Raw genomic sequence first — 17012 nt, forward strand, 5'->3', positions numbered from 1 at the left:
ATTTCTGCTACATCAGGCAAGCCCTGTGCAGCTGTTCCTAAATAGGAATTATTACGGTCAACAAGTTACGCTTTATAAAATTGCAATTTTTCCTGATTAGATAAACTGCAAGCAGTACATGCTCAACAAATCTATGTGTTTATCTTCAGTGTTTATTTCAATATTGTTTTGGACCTTCACAATCACGCTGGACTTGTTCTATGAACTCTGCACGATTCGGATCATACATCAAGCTTGCAAGCTAGAGAAGACTCACTTCCTCACTCACCATTGTCTGTCTGACTCAACTTTGGAAACTAATTTAGGAGTTTTGTGCCGGCCTAGACTGGAAGATCCGTCGCTCGAGGGCGCTCTCTACGCTTCGTAAGAGGAGGGGAGCGTAGGGAGCGTCCTCGAGCGACGAATATTTCAGTCTAGTGCCGTCCCAGTTGAGATAAGTAATTTTTGCTCAGCATTGTCATTTTTATTTAATTTTTTTACACCATAATTTAGAATTAATTCAATATATTTCTTATTTAATTAAAATCGCTGACTTCACCGTCTTTTTCTGTGGTAACACGACGCATATGTTATCACCATGACTAATCTTAATGAATACATCCAGTAAGCCGTGAGCAGTGCGTACTTCCACCATAGACAATAGAGGGGGAAGACCCCTCTACCGTCTATGCTTCAACTCAGAATCAATGTTCGTCATCCAGTGCTCACAATTTATCCTCGCACCAAGAGAAATCGTTAGGGATGGGGTATTAATGGGAACTACATCTTGGAAGACCAGGAAGGTTTTTATTCCATAAGAATGTGTAAATAGAAGTAAATTATGCCACAACTGACGAGGAAATTTTTAAATCTAAACTCACACCATATAATACACTACATGGTTACTTTTCTCTTCGCAGTTCTTTGTACAAATGGCTACATTCTAAAAACTAGCGCTTAACTGTTGCTTCATAGAATGGTTGGACGTAATTTTCGGCCACCCTGTTATTATTTAATGCCAGAGACTAGGAACATTAAGCTGGAAACGAAAAATCAGAAAAATATGATTAACATAGCCAATGTGGCAATTTTTTCAACCTTGGCGCACGGCCCAGCAAGGAGATACTTGAAACTTACCATGTCATCATATATTGATATTGTTAGAGTTCATGGATAGTCATAGGAACGAAAAGAAGTATCAAATTTGAATAATTGTCTGGAAATTTTAAAAATACGACCGACTCGTCACTCATAATCATATGTTTCGAATATCTTTCCACGGGTGATCGAGTAATTGAAGAGAAATATTTTTCTTTAATAAACTGTAGCGGCAACAGCTAGAGACATCGAGGAGTGGGAATCAAGTGCAAGCTCTCGAAAATATGTAAATAATCACGATTATGCTAATCAGGATTATGCTAAAGCACAGAGGTAGCTCCTACCTCCATGGCTGGAGCAAGCGTAAACTTTTGTTCATGAGATACCTTGCATATTACTGACTGTGTAGAAAAAAGTCAACAGTCCGTCATGAAAGTGTTGCTGCAAGTAGAAACAGTCTATAACTGATAAATTCTGAGACAGTTCCGGTATCATCTTACTGAAAGGTGCAAAACACCGATTGACCAATGCTTTCCCATGGTCTGTGCACTTATCATTGTCTTAACTCAATAAGCTGAATTAATAAACTTCAGTATACTCTGGTGATGTGATAACATAGTGTGGTCTAATCTACGAAAGAACGTGAAAAATTGCAATCTTTTGTATCAGTTCTTTCATATTGGATGTACCAACGTAACGCAAACAGCGAGAGATAGCTGAATTCTCCTGACATCAGAAGTGCACAATTACTATCACTTGTCGCAGGTTGATTTCTTGGATTCATCTATAGCTTTGCCTTAGTCGTGTCGCATATCAGGTGAAAATTCGGTTTGAAATTAGGATCGGTGAGAGCCTTGCGATCCATCGTAAACGATTCAATGGGATATTCCGTCTTTCCATCGATCGCCATCTGACTCAGGATCTTGCCAAGCAAACAGGAAAATCTGAAACATGGAGATGAAAAAATCAACAAACTGCAGTACCATTATAATACCATTACCATGTACGGACGTATAAAATACGGTGAGGGTCACAGCAGTTCAACAAGTGCCTCTTGTATCGCACAGAAACGAGGATCGCCACTCTTTAGGACACAATCGTCGGCATTACGCGTAAAAGTTGTACGCTTCTGATGAAACAAAGGAGCGTGTTACAGATTTTTATTGCGGGATCGAAAGATACAAAAAAGGCAGTTCTTTCTTGATCAGTAACGTTTATCTAGACTTCTTGCAACAAATGTTTTCTAAAGGGAATAACACGAATAGGGTCATACCTGATGACTTTGACCCTCTAAAACAAAGTGACGTTTTTGTGTGCGTGTCGAGTGGTTGCAGTCAAATAATTGTAACAACTTAGCTCGGTTATTGAACCACTCTTATTTTAGGGCGGGGCTTTGGCCGAGCGGTTTTGACTGCGATGTCTTCGCTGGGTGACTTGGTGTCGTACGTTATGATTTCGATTCTGATCGGAAATCTACTGAAATTTCATTGATAATACTTAAGTAACTCACTTGAATGCATGGCCGGCGCCGTTACAGAATATAACTTGCGGAAAGCCTTTCTTTTCCAAAGTATCGATGACGAAATCACGGTCGGGAGTCATTGCATAAAGACACGTCTTTGTATACATCAATGGTCCTAAAGCCTGGTGGAAGGAAACATATGAGAGACTAGAGACTTGTTCGTTATGTGGTCGCAAACAGCGTATTTGGGAAGCTATGGACATTATTTGTCGTTCAGGTGATATTTAAAGAGTATTGGGAATCACCTCTTCTCAAAAAGACTCCGACGATTTTCACCGACTATTTATGCTTTCTCTTATGGAGGACAATAGCGGGAATGTAGAAAAATATACTGCTTAAAAAACAAAACAAGAAAGCTACTTCTACTTGGTTGATATATATACCTTTGGCAAATATTTCTCCAAGAATTCGATACAAATTTTCTCCCTGACTGGATCAGGTTTGAAATTCCTGGTTTCCGGTGTAACTGATGGCCCTCCAGCGTCGATTCCTACTTTGCTGCCGGTGTTCCCATGGATTGGCAAACCATACAAGTCAAATCTGGAATCGTGGAATATCCAAGAAGGGAAGCTGATAAAAGGAAACGACAAACAGTGATGAGAGACGAAATTAGATAGAGTTGTATTGAGCAAAGACCGTGATAAAGTAGGATTGCAGCTAAAAAGGTAGCACTTGGAAGATTTGAAACAGTCACTGGGCAAATTTGTAAAACTGGAAATGGAAGCTGATGGGTAATGATATGACGTTGAAGTCCCGAAGGAATAAATGATGAAGACGAAGCGCCCTGATACCAAAAGTCAACCAGGGAGTAAATGAGCAGATCGTTGAATTGAATGAACTCTTTGGCGGTCAATTTTCATCACAAATTCTAAAGATAAACTCTTAATAATAAAGTTATGCCCTGCACTTACGACAACTTTGATACGATGATTGGTTCTGAAACACGCGTAGAGATTAGGCTAATAGCCTTCTAACATCGACTTTGCTAATCCTTCACTACATTAGAGAAATTCATGTAGATTTTAGAAGTTCTTGGCGGCGCACATTATTGTTGTCTATCGAACTTACTGCTCCTTGGTGAAATCCTTAATATTGGGCGTGGCTAGATACGTGACCTGTTCCTGGGTCACTGTCAATGGAATATGCACACCAACAGATCCTAACACATGATTGACCCAGGCACCGGCAGTGACGATAACGCGACGACAACGAAATACGCCCTGGTTTGTGTAAACCTAATATAAACCAGATCATTTTGTTCAGATCAGACATTGAAATAAATTCAGTCTCAATTTGCGTGTGGTAATAGTGCTGCGCTTTCAGGGACACAGAAACAGAGACAGAGACAGAGAGACAGGAAGCTAGAAAGACGGAGACAGACAGACAAAAAGACAGAGGGAGATGCAGAGAGATAGTGATCAATTATATGCCGTATTTCTATTCCTTTTCTGAGCTGGTACTAAGCAACGACAATACAAGACTCATGACTTCGCATGATGGAATGGTTACGTGGAAGATGCAAACATGGATAGCTGGGATGAGCAAAATTGTTAATGTCCTTTTTATTAGCTTGTTATGAAAGTCATAAATATCTTAGCGTACACACCAGTGCGTGAATACCATCTGTATCCTTGTCAAGCTTCAACACAGTACAATTCTCCAAGATGGTGGCGCCATGCTTTCTGGCCAACTGTATGTGAGTGGCGTTCGCCATGGCGGCATCCACCAAGCCGGAATCTTTCTGGTACAGACCAACGACATCCGATCCCGTGTTGAACTGAGGGAAACGTTCTCTGATCTGATCTCCTGTCAAACGCTCATATCTAGCAATGTGTGAATGGAGAAATGCAATAGTATCAGATCCAGAGTCAGTGGTTCAATCTTACTTAATTGTCACATTGTCTTAAACCACGCGCCTCTCTACGGCATTAGCTTAGCGCTACCCGTTTTTGCGTAGGTCAGCAGAGCGGAAATTATGCTCTCTCTTGCGAGAATGAATTTTCACAATGTAAGACGCAACGATGATTTTTTCGTCGATCGTGCAGGCAATCGTATACTGGTAGGAAACTTTCATATCTGGTGACGACTAAGGACGCAACTAGTACCGTATGAGATCTGCAGTCAGATGTTTGATCTTAAAATTATCAGTGACAGCAAGTACATGCCATAATTCACTGACTGTAGATCTCATTAGTGACCTAGCTGTCCTTCGCTGTCTTCGTCAGTATGTAGAAAACTGACATTATATAGCTCCGAGTCTGGATATTAAAGGTATACTGTCACCTGTTCCAATTTTGCCACAATCAACATGGAAAGAGAAAATCTAACCAATCACAGATTTTAAGCGGGTGGCCGCTTTTTAAAACAGCGCCCTCACATGGGCATTTTGAATACCAAGGAACGCCCCTTTGACCATATGTGGGTATATTTAGATTACAGGTGACTGCATACCTTTAATGTAATTGATTACGATAACAGTATTTTAACCTCGTGCGAGGAAAGTGCCAATGATATTGTTGCAAATTGGTTATTATAACACATAGTTACATACGGGATGTTCTGTTTCTCCATAGCAACTGCATATGCGTCGATTGTTTTAGCAACCTCAGGTATCGAAGCGTGACCCAGGTCGATAGTGCCACATTTGTACACCAATTGTATTCCGGACTCCTTTTCGACTTCTTCGAAGGTCGTGAAGGTATCTCTGACGAGATTCGTGTAGCATTCGTCGTGGTATAGCAAACGTCTAAAGGGAAATGCATTTATTTGAGCTCGTTTTCCGATCATATACTGCATGAAACACAATTTTCGAAGCACTGAGGCAGGGATGGACTTACTTTGCGACATATAATGATAAAAATCATGCGACATGCTATAAACGGCAAACAAAATTGCATTTTCTGAAAAAAATACAATGTAAATTGACTATCGCAATAAAGCGATGCAAAATGGAGATTAGGAGTTCATAATGAGTTGTTTTTTTCTGATTGGTGTCTACTTCAAGCAGAATAGGCACAATGGTAGAGTTCAAATTTGGCCCTGGCCATAAAACCACGACTAAATATGGTAACCAATCACGTTGAACCTCTCATGAAATATAGTCAGCAGACTTACAAACCTCTCCCTGAAAGGGGATAATTAGGGAATGGGAGAAAGGGAAAGAATGGATAGAGGAATAGAGAGGGGAGGAGGTTTTTCTGAATCTGTTAATTCAGGAAATTTGAATGTGATGTTCATTCTTAGGCAGAATCTTTCGGAACGTTTACCTTTACGTATTAGTCGTTATTTTGGTTAGTCTTTTGGATTTTTCATCATTAGAAATTAGCCAGTTGAAAGAACCACCACTTCGAGTAGAAGCAAGTTTGAATGTATAGAAACTTCAACACAGGAGCTGATGGAAAAAAAATGTTTACAACACACAATAATATAACTTGTATGTAAGCTTAAAGATCAGCATTTGAAGGTTGTAGCACGTGTAATCTGTCAGTCATAAAAATTGGCAATTGCTGTAGAGCTGCACGACTTTCTTATTGATAAACATTACTTCTTCCCAGAAATCGGGGATGAAATTCAATCAAAAGAAAGACAAATTCAGCATTTGATGCATGTTCATATGTTTATCAGTTTTGTAGCTTTCCAGTCACTGTGAGACTTTGCCAAATAAACTTTGGTTGCGTCCATCCGTTTGTCTGAAGCTGCTTATGCCACTTTTAGGCCTAAGTACAGCTGCGCTTTTAATATTTTTATGATATATAATGAGTGTGTTTGAACCAAATTGAAAGTCTTTTATCGATACTGTCTGGTTTTACTCAATGGTTTACGGTCAGTCATACCGTCTTTTACACGTGCGTCAAGGAAGGACATGTTTATGAAACTGCTGGCGTGTTATGTTTTGAATGGCGTGAAGCAGTGTTTCTGGTCTGAGAGCTCACAAAGTAACTATGGTTGCTACGCGACTGGCAGTGCGATGCCATCTCGTCGTATTTTTTGCATAATCTCGTGTAATTATCAACCACAAACAAGCCTCCAAAGAGTTTAACACCTTTGAAGCTCATTTTAATATGAAACGCCAATAGTCTACCGAGACGACCATGGAACAAAAGGCATGCAAGCGTTGCCACTCTGTTTATGTTTCTCTGTGATGCAATGACACGCCTGTGCAGACGCCAGAAGTTGCAACTGAAAAGTGGATGAGGGCAGCGCTACCCTCAGGGCAGTTCAGAGCGGAGTAAACATGTGCACAACATTCAATGACGCCACTGCACTATGTAGCATGCAACAACGTGTAAGGATAGGAACTGAATATCTGCACTGAGGGCAGCTCACATATATTGCTGCCCTCAGGGCAGATTAGCAGATAGGATAGGAAATGTATGTCTGCCCCTGAGGGCAGCTCAGACATATTGCTGCTCATAGGGCATATTGGTAGATATACTCTATGCAATGATGTAAGGATAGGATACATGTTTACTCTGAGGGCAGCTGAGATATATTGCTGCCCTCAGGCCAGACATACATTTCCTAACCTTACAGCATTGCATAAATTTGTATCTACCAATCTGCCCTGAGGGCAGCAATATATCAGAGCTGCCCTCAGGGCAGACATACATTTCCTATCCTTAAAGAATTGCATAAGTGTATATCTACCAATCTGCCCCGAGGGCAGCAATATATCAATATATCCATTTTCAATGCTCACAAATCATCACATATGTAACGCACATACATAGTCAAATTCGTGATCAAAACATTACAATGGAGTATTTGCGGCTCCACAAGAGAGTTGATGCTATTGGGTCATGCAGAGGGAAAATGTCAGTACCCTGGGATGGGGTTCTTTGTGCAACGTTTTTTGTTTTATTTTATTTTATTAATTTTGACAGTGATATTTCAAATACAGAGTTCGACTCCAACCCGTCCGACTGCTTTCTTTATTACCTAAAAACCCGTATCTCTTCTCCAACCTGTGTACACACATTGCCAACTGATTAATCGGCTGTCCGTATCAGCGGATCAATTGATTAACACCAAAGCTGTCCCACATGTGGCAAAATAAGGCTTTGGAGTCGAAATCTTTATTTGAAATGTCACAATCAAATTAATAAAATAAAACAAAACGAAATAAACCGTTGCACAAAGAACTCCGCCTTCCCCACTCCGGGGGACTGATATTTTCCCTTTGGGTAATGCCAGATGGCAATACGCCTCGAAATGGTCACGTTATATATCCTGTCTGGAAATAGTCGCAAGCATGGAGGGACGGTGTATTTATGTAACCTGATGACTGGGAAGCGTTGTTGTTGTTGTTTTGAGCACAAAGGATCAAATTACCTACATGAAACAACAAGTCAGATATTATTGAATGCATCATGGAGGTACCAAAAGAAATGCATGAACTACAGGGCACTGATCAGATCTTGCACACACACAGCAAGGTGACGATGTAATGTAACCCGGCAATATACAGCACAGGGTGATCTCGCATTCAACAAGTTTTACTAGTTAGAAAAGGGAGAACTTACATGATACGAGAGTGGTCTTGTGATCCGCCATTATCGTGTCCAAGTTTGAACTGCTCAAGGCCTAGTACATCTACAAGAGTTTTTACAAGGTGAAATGCGTTGACAAGAGGAAAATATTATTCCGGTGGCTACAGGGGTCTACGTGCACACCCCCCCCCCAGGATAACAAACCCGTATTTTTCAGAAGCCTTGCGATCCCAAGAATACGAAATGGAATTTTAACAGCAAAATTATAGGGACGCAATAGCTGTTATGGTAATGTTTTGAAGGGTACCGCAAAATCACCATTTTCCAACCCATATGCATTTCGTCAAATCTGTCTTCTTGTAAGTCATGTGCTGAGCTTATTTTTTAACATAACCTCACTTGTTTGGTATCATTAGAAAGGAAATTTATTCTTCTTTAAGATGATATATTGTACTATGCAATATCTTTTGTGAAATATGACAAAAACTTACCCCATACCCCAAAATTTAACATTGCAAATTACAGTAAATCTCAAATTCTACCAACTTTTAGCTTTGCATTATAAAACATAGGGCCAAAGTCCTGAAGCTACTATAGACATGGATACAAAATTAAGTATTTCCTTACTGTATGAAATTATCTCACTAAGGTCATCCTACGGACAAGTAAACTAAATATTAAAGCTGTCTGACCAGCGGTTTTGAAAGAACAAGCAACTCAACAGTAGACAGAGCTCTGTTGAGTTATGTAGAGAATAACCTTTTGTGACACATGTATTGATGAAGAAGGTGGATATCTTTGATTAACATTGTGAGTTCTGTTTAATAAGTTGAGACTGTACATACTCAGAGAAAGCACACTGAAGAGACAAAGGTTTGAAACTTAAGAAGTTCAAGGTCATCAAAAGCATTATAAGGAATCATGTTACACTTTCATTGCACTGTTTACACAGATTGCATAATTGCTATAAATAGCACATGAGGAATCTTATACAGCCCAGCTTTACCATAAAAACCCTATCACTTTGACCACTCTTTTAATTGACAACTCTATTTTTTTCCTCAAAAAGTAATTTTATTTTATCCTTACCAAGTCAACCATAAATGGAAATTAGAACTTTCTCTATCTCTATCTCTATCTCTATCTCTATTGACTATTTTGAGCAATTTCTTTTAGATAACATACAGGGCACAACAAATGACGGTTCAGAATATGTCAAAGTTGGGATTCAGGAAAGTTGCCTTTCCATGTTTTAATCCTCAATTCACTATGAACTTTCAAAGAAAGTCGAACTTTCTGATAATTCCACACTAAAATTATTTTGGCTTTGATGATTTCCTAATTAATTCAATTATTTAAAATCATATTAATTATTTTTTCTGGGTGAATTGATAGGGTTTATACAGTACAAGAATTACATACAATGTAAGTCAAATTTTGACCAAAAATGACAAAAAAATTCCTTAAAAATACAGATTTGCATATTTCATCACAATTTGAACAAGTCTAAGTTTGGTTACCCCTAGGGACCTGTATACCAAATAACAAAGCTGTCTGACCAGCGGTTATGAAGAAGAAGATTTTTTACCAAAAACACCTTTTTTGGCATTAATTTGCCTATTTTCAACAATATCAAAAAATTAAAAAAAATAGTTTCTCAAAATCGTATTTTTCATCTACACAACAAATATCAAATCAGTAAGTACTGCAGTTCTCAAGATATTTGAGTGGACGGACACCTCACAAACGGACGGACGGACGGACGGACGGACGGACGGACGGACGGACATACATACATACATACATACATACATACATACATACATACATACATACATACATACATACATACATACATACATACAGACATACATACAGACATACAGACAGACATACAGACATACATACAGACATACATACTGACATACATACATACATACATACATACATACATACAGACATACAGACATACAGACTGACGACGGACGGATACCCATCCCAATAGCTTCTATAGACTATAGTCTATAGTAGCTAAAAAATGCAATGCTTTGAATAAAATCTGTTTTATTTGATACATGGACATGTCAGAAATATGAAATAGACTTTTACAGAAAAAATATTAACAGAAAAAATATTGGGACTCCACAGCTGTAACAGTCATATTTTGAAGGGTACCGCAAAATCACAGTGTTGCAGACTTGCATGCATTTTTGTTAAACCTGTCTTCCTATAAGTCATCTGCTGAGCTTGTTTTTGAATATAACCTTACTTGTTAGGTATCATTAAAAAGATAATTTACTAATCTTTAAATTGACATATTGTAACATGCAATATCTTGTATAGTATTCATGATATATGGTTACCGAAGTTATGGTTATCGAAGATTATTTTCGTAGCTATCGTCAAATTCTACCAATTTTCTAGCTAGACATAACAAATAAGGCAATGCTTCATATGAAATCTTTTTATTTGCTACGGGGGAATGTCAGAAATATGAAATAGACTTTTAAAAGAAAATATATTGGGACTCTACAGCTGTAACAGTCATATTTTGAGGGTATCGCAAAATCACAGTATTGCCAACTCCGCATGCTTTTTTGTTAAATCTGTCTTCTTTTAAGTCATCTGCTGAGTTTGATTTTTGACATAACCTGGCTTGTTAGGTATCAATAAAAAGGTAATTTACTACCTTTTTAAAATGGCATATTGTAATATGCAATATCTTGTTTAGGTTTTTTGTTAAACCTGTCTTTCTATAAGTCATCTGCTGAGCTTGTTTTTGAATATAACCTCACTTGTTAGGTATCATTATAAAGATAATTTACTAATCTTTAAAATGACATATTGTAACATGCAATATCTTGTATAGTATTCATGATATATGGTTACCGAAGTTATGGTTATCGAAGATTATTTTCGTACTATCGTCAAATTCTACCAATTTTCTAGCTAGACATAACAAATAAGGCAATGCTTCATATGAAATCTTTTTATTTGCTACTGGGGAATGTCAGAAATATGAAATAGACTTTTAACAGAAAATATATTGGGACTCTACAGCTGTAACAGTCATATTTTGAAGGGTATCGCAAAATCACAGTATTGCCAACTCGCATGCTTTTTTGTTAAATCTGTCTTCTTATAAGTCATCTGCTGAGCTTGATTTTTGACATAACCTGGCTTGTTAGGTATCAATAAAAAGGTAATTTACTAGTTTTTTAAAATGACATATTGTAATATGCAATATCTTGTTTAGGTTTCATGAAATAGGACCAAAGCTTAACCATACCCAAAGGTTTACACAGCAAATTACTGCAAATCTGAAACTCTACCATTTTTTACAATTTAATAACTTTGTATACCAAAGGCAATGCTTGTTTGCAACCTATGAAATCTGTGTTTTTGTTTAAAAGTATGTTACAAATATAAATTAACTTTTAACAGGAATATAATATGATTTGATAGCCTTTTGGATCATATTTGGAAGGGTACCCAGGTATCAGGGCAAATTTGCCGAAACACATACATTGACATATATTGGTTCCCCTCCAAATATGATCCAAATGGCTACTAAATTTGTCTTACAAAATAAGCTCAGCAGATGACTTACAAGAAGAAGAATTTAACAAAAAGGTGCCAGTCTGTGGTACTGCGATTTTGCATTTCCCTTCAAAATATGGCTGTTACAACTATACAATCCAAATATTTTTTCTGTTAAAAGTCAATTACACATATCTGACATGACCGAGTACCAAATACAACTGATTTAATACCAAAACAGAGCTCTTCTTATTATGTCTAGCTAAAAATTCGCGGAATTTGATCACGTTAGCTATGACAGTACTTTCTATATAAACCTTGGGGTATGGGGTAAGTTTTGGTCATATTCCATGAAAACTGTTCAAGATATTGCCTGTTACAATATGTCATTGTAAAGATCTGTTAATTAGCTTGCCAATGATACTAAACAAGTTGGGTTATAATCAATAACAAGCTCAGCAGACGACTTATAAGAAGACAGATTTAACAAAAACGAATGCGAATCAGGAATACTGAGATTTTGCTGTACCCTTAAAAATACAGGTGTTACAGCTATAGAATCCCAATATTTTTTCTGTTAAAAGTCTATTTCATAGTCTTAACATGTTTAAGTACCAAATAAAACATATTTCATACAAAGCATTGCATTTTTTATTATGCCACGCTAAAAAATTGGTAGAATTTGAGATTTACTGTAATTTCCAATGTAAACTTTGGGGTATGGGGTATGTTTTGGTCATATTTCGTGAAACCTAAAGAAGATATTGCATATAAGAATATGTCACCTTAAAGACAGGTAAATTACCTTTCTAATAATACCTAACAAGTCAGGTTATATTTAATAACAAGCTCAGCAGATGACTTATAAGAAGACATATTTAACAAAAACGCATGCGAGTCATGAATACTGAGATTTTGCTGTACCCCTCAGAATACGACTGTTGCAGCTATAGAATCGCAATATTTTTTCTGTTAAAAGTTCTTTTCGTATTTCTGATACGGCCAAGTTCAAAACAAAACCGATTTCATACAAAAAATTGCCCAATGTTTTATGTCTGCTTAAAAAAATTGGTAGAATTTGATTTTAGCTATGACAGTAGTTTTCGATGTAAACTTTGGGGTATGGGGTAAGTTTTGGTCATATTTCATGAAAACTATACAAGATATTGCATGTTACAATATGTCATTTTAAAGACTAGTAAATCACCTTACTAATGATACCTAAAACTTACATTATATTCTATAAAAGCTCAGCAGATGACTAATATGAAGATAGATTCAACAAAAATGCACGCAAGTCAGGAATACTGAGATTTGCTGTACCCTTCAAAATCTGACTGTTACAATTACAGAATGCCGATCTTTTTTCTGTTTAAAAGACTATTTTATATTTCTGACATGACCCATTACCGAATGAAATAGACTGTTGCAACGACTGTTGCAGCTATAGAATCGCAATATTTTTTCTGTTAAAAGTTCTTTTCGTATTTCTGATATGGCCAAGTTCAAAACAAACCGATTTCATACTAAAAATGCCTGATTTTATATGTCAAGGTAAAAAAATAGTAGAATTTGATTTTAGCTGTGACTGCAATTTTCGATGTAAACTTTGGGGTATGGGGTAAGTTTTGGTCATATGTCATTTCATGAAAAGTATACAAGATATTGCATGTTACAATATGTCACTTTTTAAGATTAGTAAATTATCTTTCTAATTATACCTAACAAGCCAGGTTATATTCAAAAACAAGCTCAGCAGATGACCTAAAGGAAGACAGCTTTAACAAAAATGCATGCAAATCTGCAACACTGTAATTTTGCGATACTCTTCTAAATATGACTGTTACAGCTGTGGAGTCCAAATATTTTTCAATATAGAGTCTGTTTCATGACATAACCCTGTACCAAATAAAACAGATTTAATCGCAAAAAACGGCCAGATTTTTTGTGTCTAGTGTTACGTGCAGAGAAAACGAACAAAAGGGTGAACTCAGCAGTTCCGTTTAAACAAAATTTATTACGAAAATAAAACAATTGCTAAGTCAGGGATAGAGTACAAGCTTTAAAAGTGTACAGACTACTTATCTCAGCTGGGACGGCAAAGCTCCAGTCTCAGAGTTGTAACAGTCAGTCTGATGAATGAACAGTCCTTTGGCTTGCAGGCTTGAAGTTGCACAAAGTCCACAGTATAAATCCAGCGTTGGCAGTGAAGGTCTTGAAAAGTCTTGAGAATGACTACTGCTGGAGTTTAGTAACACACAAGAGACACGATCCCAAAAGTCTGACTGCAAGCCTGCTGTCCCAGTATTTATACTCATGTGTTTACATAAGCATATAAGAACAATCTAGAACTTTTATTGACATGCTAATTACTGTTCTAAAATTATCTCTCTTACACAACTAATTCAATTTCTAGAACATTCCAAACATGACTAATTGAATTCAAGGTTGTGAGGTCATTAAGGGCAGTGACCTTGAGAATGTTCTAGACTAATTGAACTCAGGTCATGATGAGTGTGGGGTAAATGACCTACATAACACACCCCCTCTTCAAAAAAAGAAATTTTTCAAAGAAAAATCTTTCTTTTACAAATGTAATCTTGAAAAGGATTTAAACTCAAATTTTTTTTTTTTTAAAGTAAAACTTCTTGAAAGTTAACAACAATAAACTCTAAATACGAGAAAGACAGTCTGCAATTAAATTGTCTCTGCTTTGATATGTCTAATATCAAGATTAAACTCCTGTAACATTAAACTCCATCTAAGCAATCTCTGATTTTTGCCTTTAAATTTCTGTACAAAAACAAGAGGGTTGTGATCAATATAAACCACTATTGGCTGATTTGAAGAAGTAACATAAACTTCAAAATGCTGTAAAGCTAATATCAAAGATAAACACTCTTTTTCAATTGTAGAGTAGTTTCTCTGGGATTTGTTAAATTTGCGTGAAAAATAGCAAACAGGATGATCTACACCATGACTATCCTCTTGCAATAAAACAGCACCAGCAGCCGTATCACTAGCATCCACAGCTAATTTGAATGGCAAAGTGAAATCTGGTGCAGACAACACTGGAGCACTTTGCAGTATGGCTTTAAGTGTATCAAATGCCTGTTGGCATTGCTCTGACCAAACAAACTTTACTTTCTTTTTAAGTAAGTTAGTCAAAGGCTCAGTAATTGTGGAGAAATTTGGACAGAATTTTCTGTAGTAACCAGCCATACCGAGAAAGCGCATCAGTTGTCGTTTGCAGTTTGGTATGGGAAAACTTGAAATGGCACTGATTTTGGCATCAACAGGTTTTACCTCACCCTGTCCTACAGTATGTCCGAGGTAAGTCACCCTCGCCCAACCAAACTCAGATTTGGCAAGGTTGACAGTCAACATTGCTTTGCTCAGTCTCTCAAAGAACTTTCGCATGAGCTTGATGTGTTCCTCCCAGGTGTCACTATACAGGACGACGTCGTCAACGTAAGCTGCACATCCGTCTAGCCCGGATATGACGTCGTTGATCATCCGTTGGAACGTTGCCGGAGAGTTCTTCATTCCGAATGGCATCACCTTGTACTGGAACAATCCGTCTGGTGTAACAAAGGCGGATATTTCACGAGCACGATCCGTCAGAGGGACTTGCCAAAATCCCTTCAGTAGGTCAAATTTCGTCACATACTTGGCTTTTCCCACTCGGTCGATGCAGTCATCAATCCTCGGGATTGGGAAAGTGTCTGTCTTTGTTAAAGTGTTGACCTTCCTAAAGTCCGTGCACATACGATAACTGTGATCTGATTTGGGAACAAGTATGCACGGCGAACTCCAGTTACTTTTACTGGGTTCAATAAAGTCATTGTCCAGCAGGTATTTGACTTCTTCCTGGAGATATTTCGCTTTTGTTGGATAGTCTGTATGGATGTTGTTTTACAGGCGTACTGTCCCCAACATCAACGTCGTGATAGATGACGTTTGTCCTCGTTGGAACATCTTGAAACAGGTGTTTATATTCGTGGAGCAGTTCTTTCACCTGTTGTTGTTGTTCTGGCTGGAGGTGTGCCAACTTTGTAGACTCCAGCTTCTCCAGGATTTCTGAGTTCTGAAGCTTGACCGAGCCCAGCTTTGAGTTTAGAGTATTTTCACTCAAGTCAGTTTCAGTATCACTATCTTCATAATGGTTTGAACTGACTGCACTGACAGGCTGAGTTATAGTAGGATTATCCCTATCCAAATATGGCTTAAGCATATTTATGTGACATAGCTGTTTTTGTTTTCGCCTGTCAGGTGTTATTATGATGTAATTTAAATCACTCAATTTCTTATCAATTAGGTATGGCCCAAAGTAACGAGCATGGAGTGGTTTGCCAGGAATTGGAAGTAGAACAAGAACCTTTTGACCTGGTTCAAACTTCCGTTTTGAGGTGCTTTTATCATATTTGATTTTCATTGACTGCTGAGATGACTCAAGATTTTCTCTGGCTAATTCACATGCTTTAGAGAGTTTTGTACGAAAATCTGACACATATTGCAAAATATTCAGACAATCATCATCGTCTGATAGGAATTTCTCTTTAAGGAGCTTAAGTGGGCCACGGACTGTATGTCCAAATACAAGCTCAAATGGGCTAAAACCAAGAGACTCTTGAATTGACTCTCTAACAGCAAAGAGCAGAAAATGGATTCCTTCATCCCACTGCTTCTCTGTGTCAAAACAGTAGGTCCTAATCATATTTTTTCAAAGTTTGATGAAATCGCTCAAGAGCACCCTGACTTTCTGGATGATAGGCGGATGACCTATACTGTTTAATGCCTAGCTGATCCATGACTTGTTGAAAAATTCCAGACATAAAGTTGGAGCCTTGATCGGACTGGACACATTTAGGGAGGCCAAATAAAGTGACAAATTTGACTAAAGCTCTCACTATAGTCTTTGTCTTTATATTTCTCAGTGGTATGGCTTCGGGGAACCGAGTTGATGTACACATAATTGTCAACATGTACTCATTCCTGATCTTGTTTTTGGTAGGGGCCCAACACAGTCTATTAGTATCCTACTAAATGGTTCTTGAAATGCAGGATTTGGCTGTAAAGGGGCCTTTGGAATGGTCTGATTCGGCTTTCCTACCATTTGACATGTGTGACAAGTTTTACAGAAATGTGTTACATCCTGCCTGAGATTAGGCCAATAAAAGTGACTGAGAATTTTATGATAAGTTTTCCTTACTCCCAAATGACCAGCCCAGGGCGTTTCATGGGCCAGGCGCAATATTTCAGCACGATAGGGCTTTGGAACCACAATTTGATGTTTTATAGCCCAATCGTCATCAACCAAAACATCTGGAGGTCTCCATTTACGCATGAGAATACCAGATTTTGTATAATAGGAAACAGAGCTA

General features: G+C 37.7%; 1 protein-coding gene across 1 annotated transcript in view; it reads right to left on the reverse strand.

Moving 5' to 3' along the window:
• Positions 1-766: 766 nt before the first annotated feature.
• The window catches only part of LOC139148190 (monomeric sarcosine oxidase-like), a 28648-nt gene continuing 12402 nt past the window's right edge, over positions 767-17012 (reverse strand). The window contains exons 2-8 of the mRNA XM_070719500.1: positions 8122-8191; positions 5151-5345; positions 4206-4422; positions 3668-3834; positions 2983-3169; positions 2588-2721; positions 767-2021 (exon numbers count right to left, since the gene is read on the reverse strand). Of these exons, the coding sequence (XP_070575601.1) occupies positions 1862-2021; positions 2588-2721; positions 2983-3169; positions 3668-3834; positions 4206-4422; positions 5151-5345; positions 8122-8191 (1130 nt within the window). The 3' untranslated portion in view covers positions 767-1861. The remainder of the gene's footprint in view (positions 2022-2587; positions 2722-2982; positions 3170-3667; positions 3835-4205; positions 4423-5150; positions 5346-8121; positions 8192-17012) is intronic.

This window comes from Ptychodera flava, chromosome 13 (assembly GCF_041260155.1).
Source record: "Ptychodera flava strain L36383 chromosome 13, AS_Pfla_20210202, whole genome shotgun sequence".
NCBI classification, from domain to species: domain Eukaryota; kingdom Metazoa; phylum Hemichordata; class Enteropneusta; family Ptychoderidae; genus Ptychodera; species Ptychodera flava.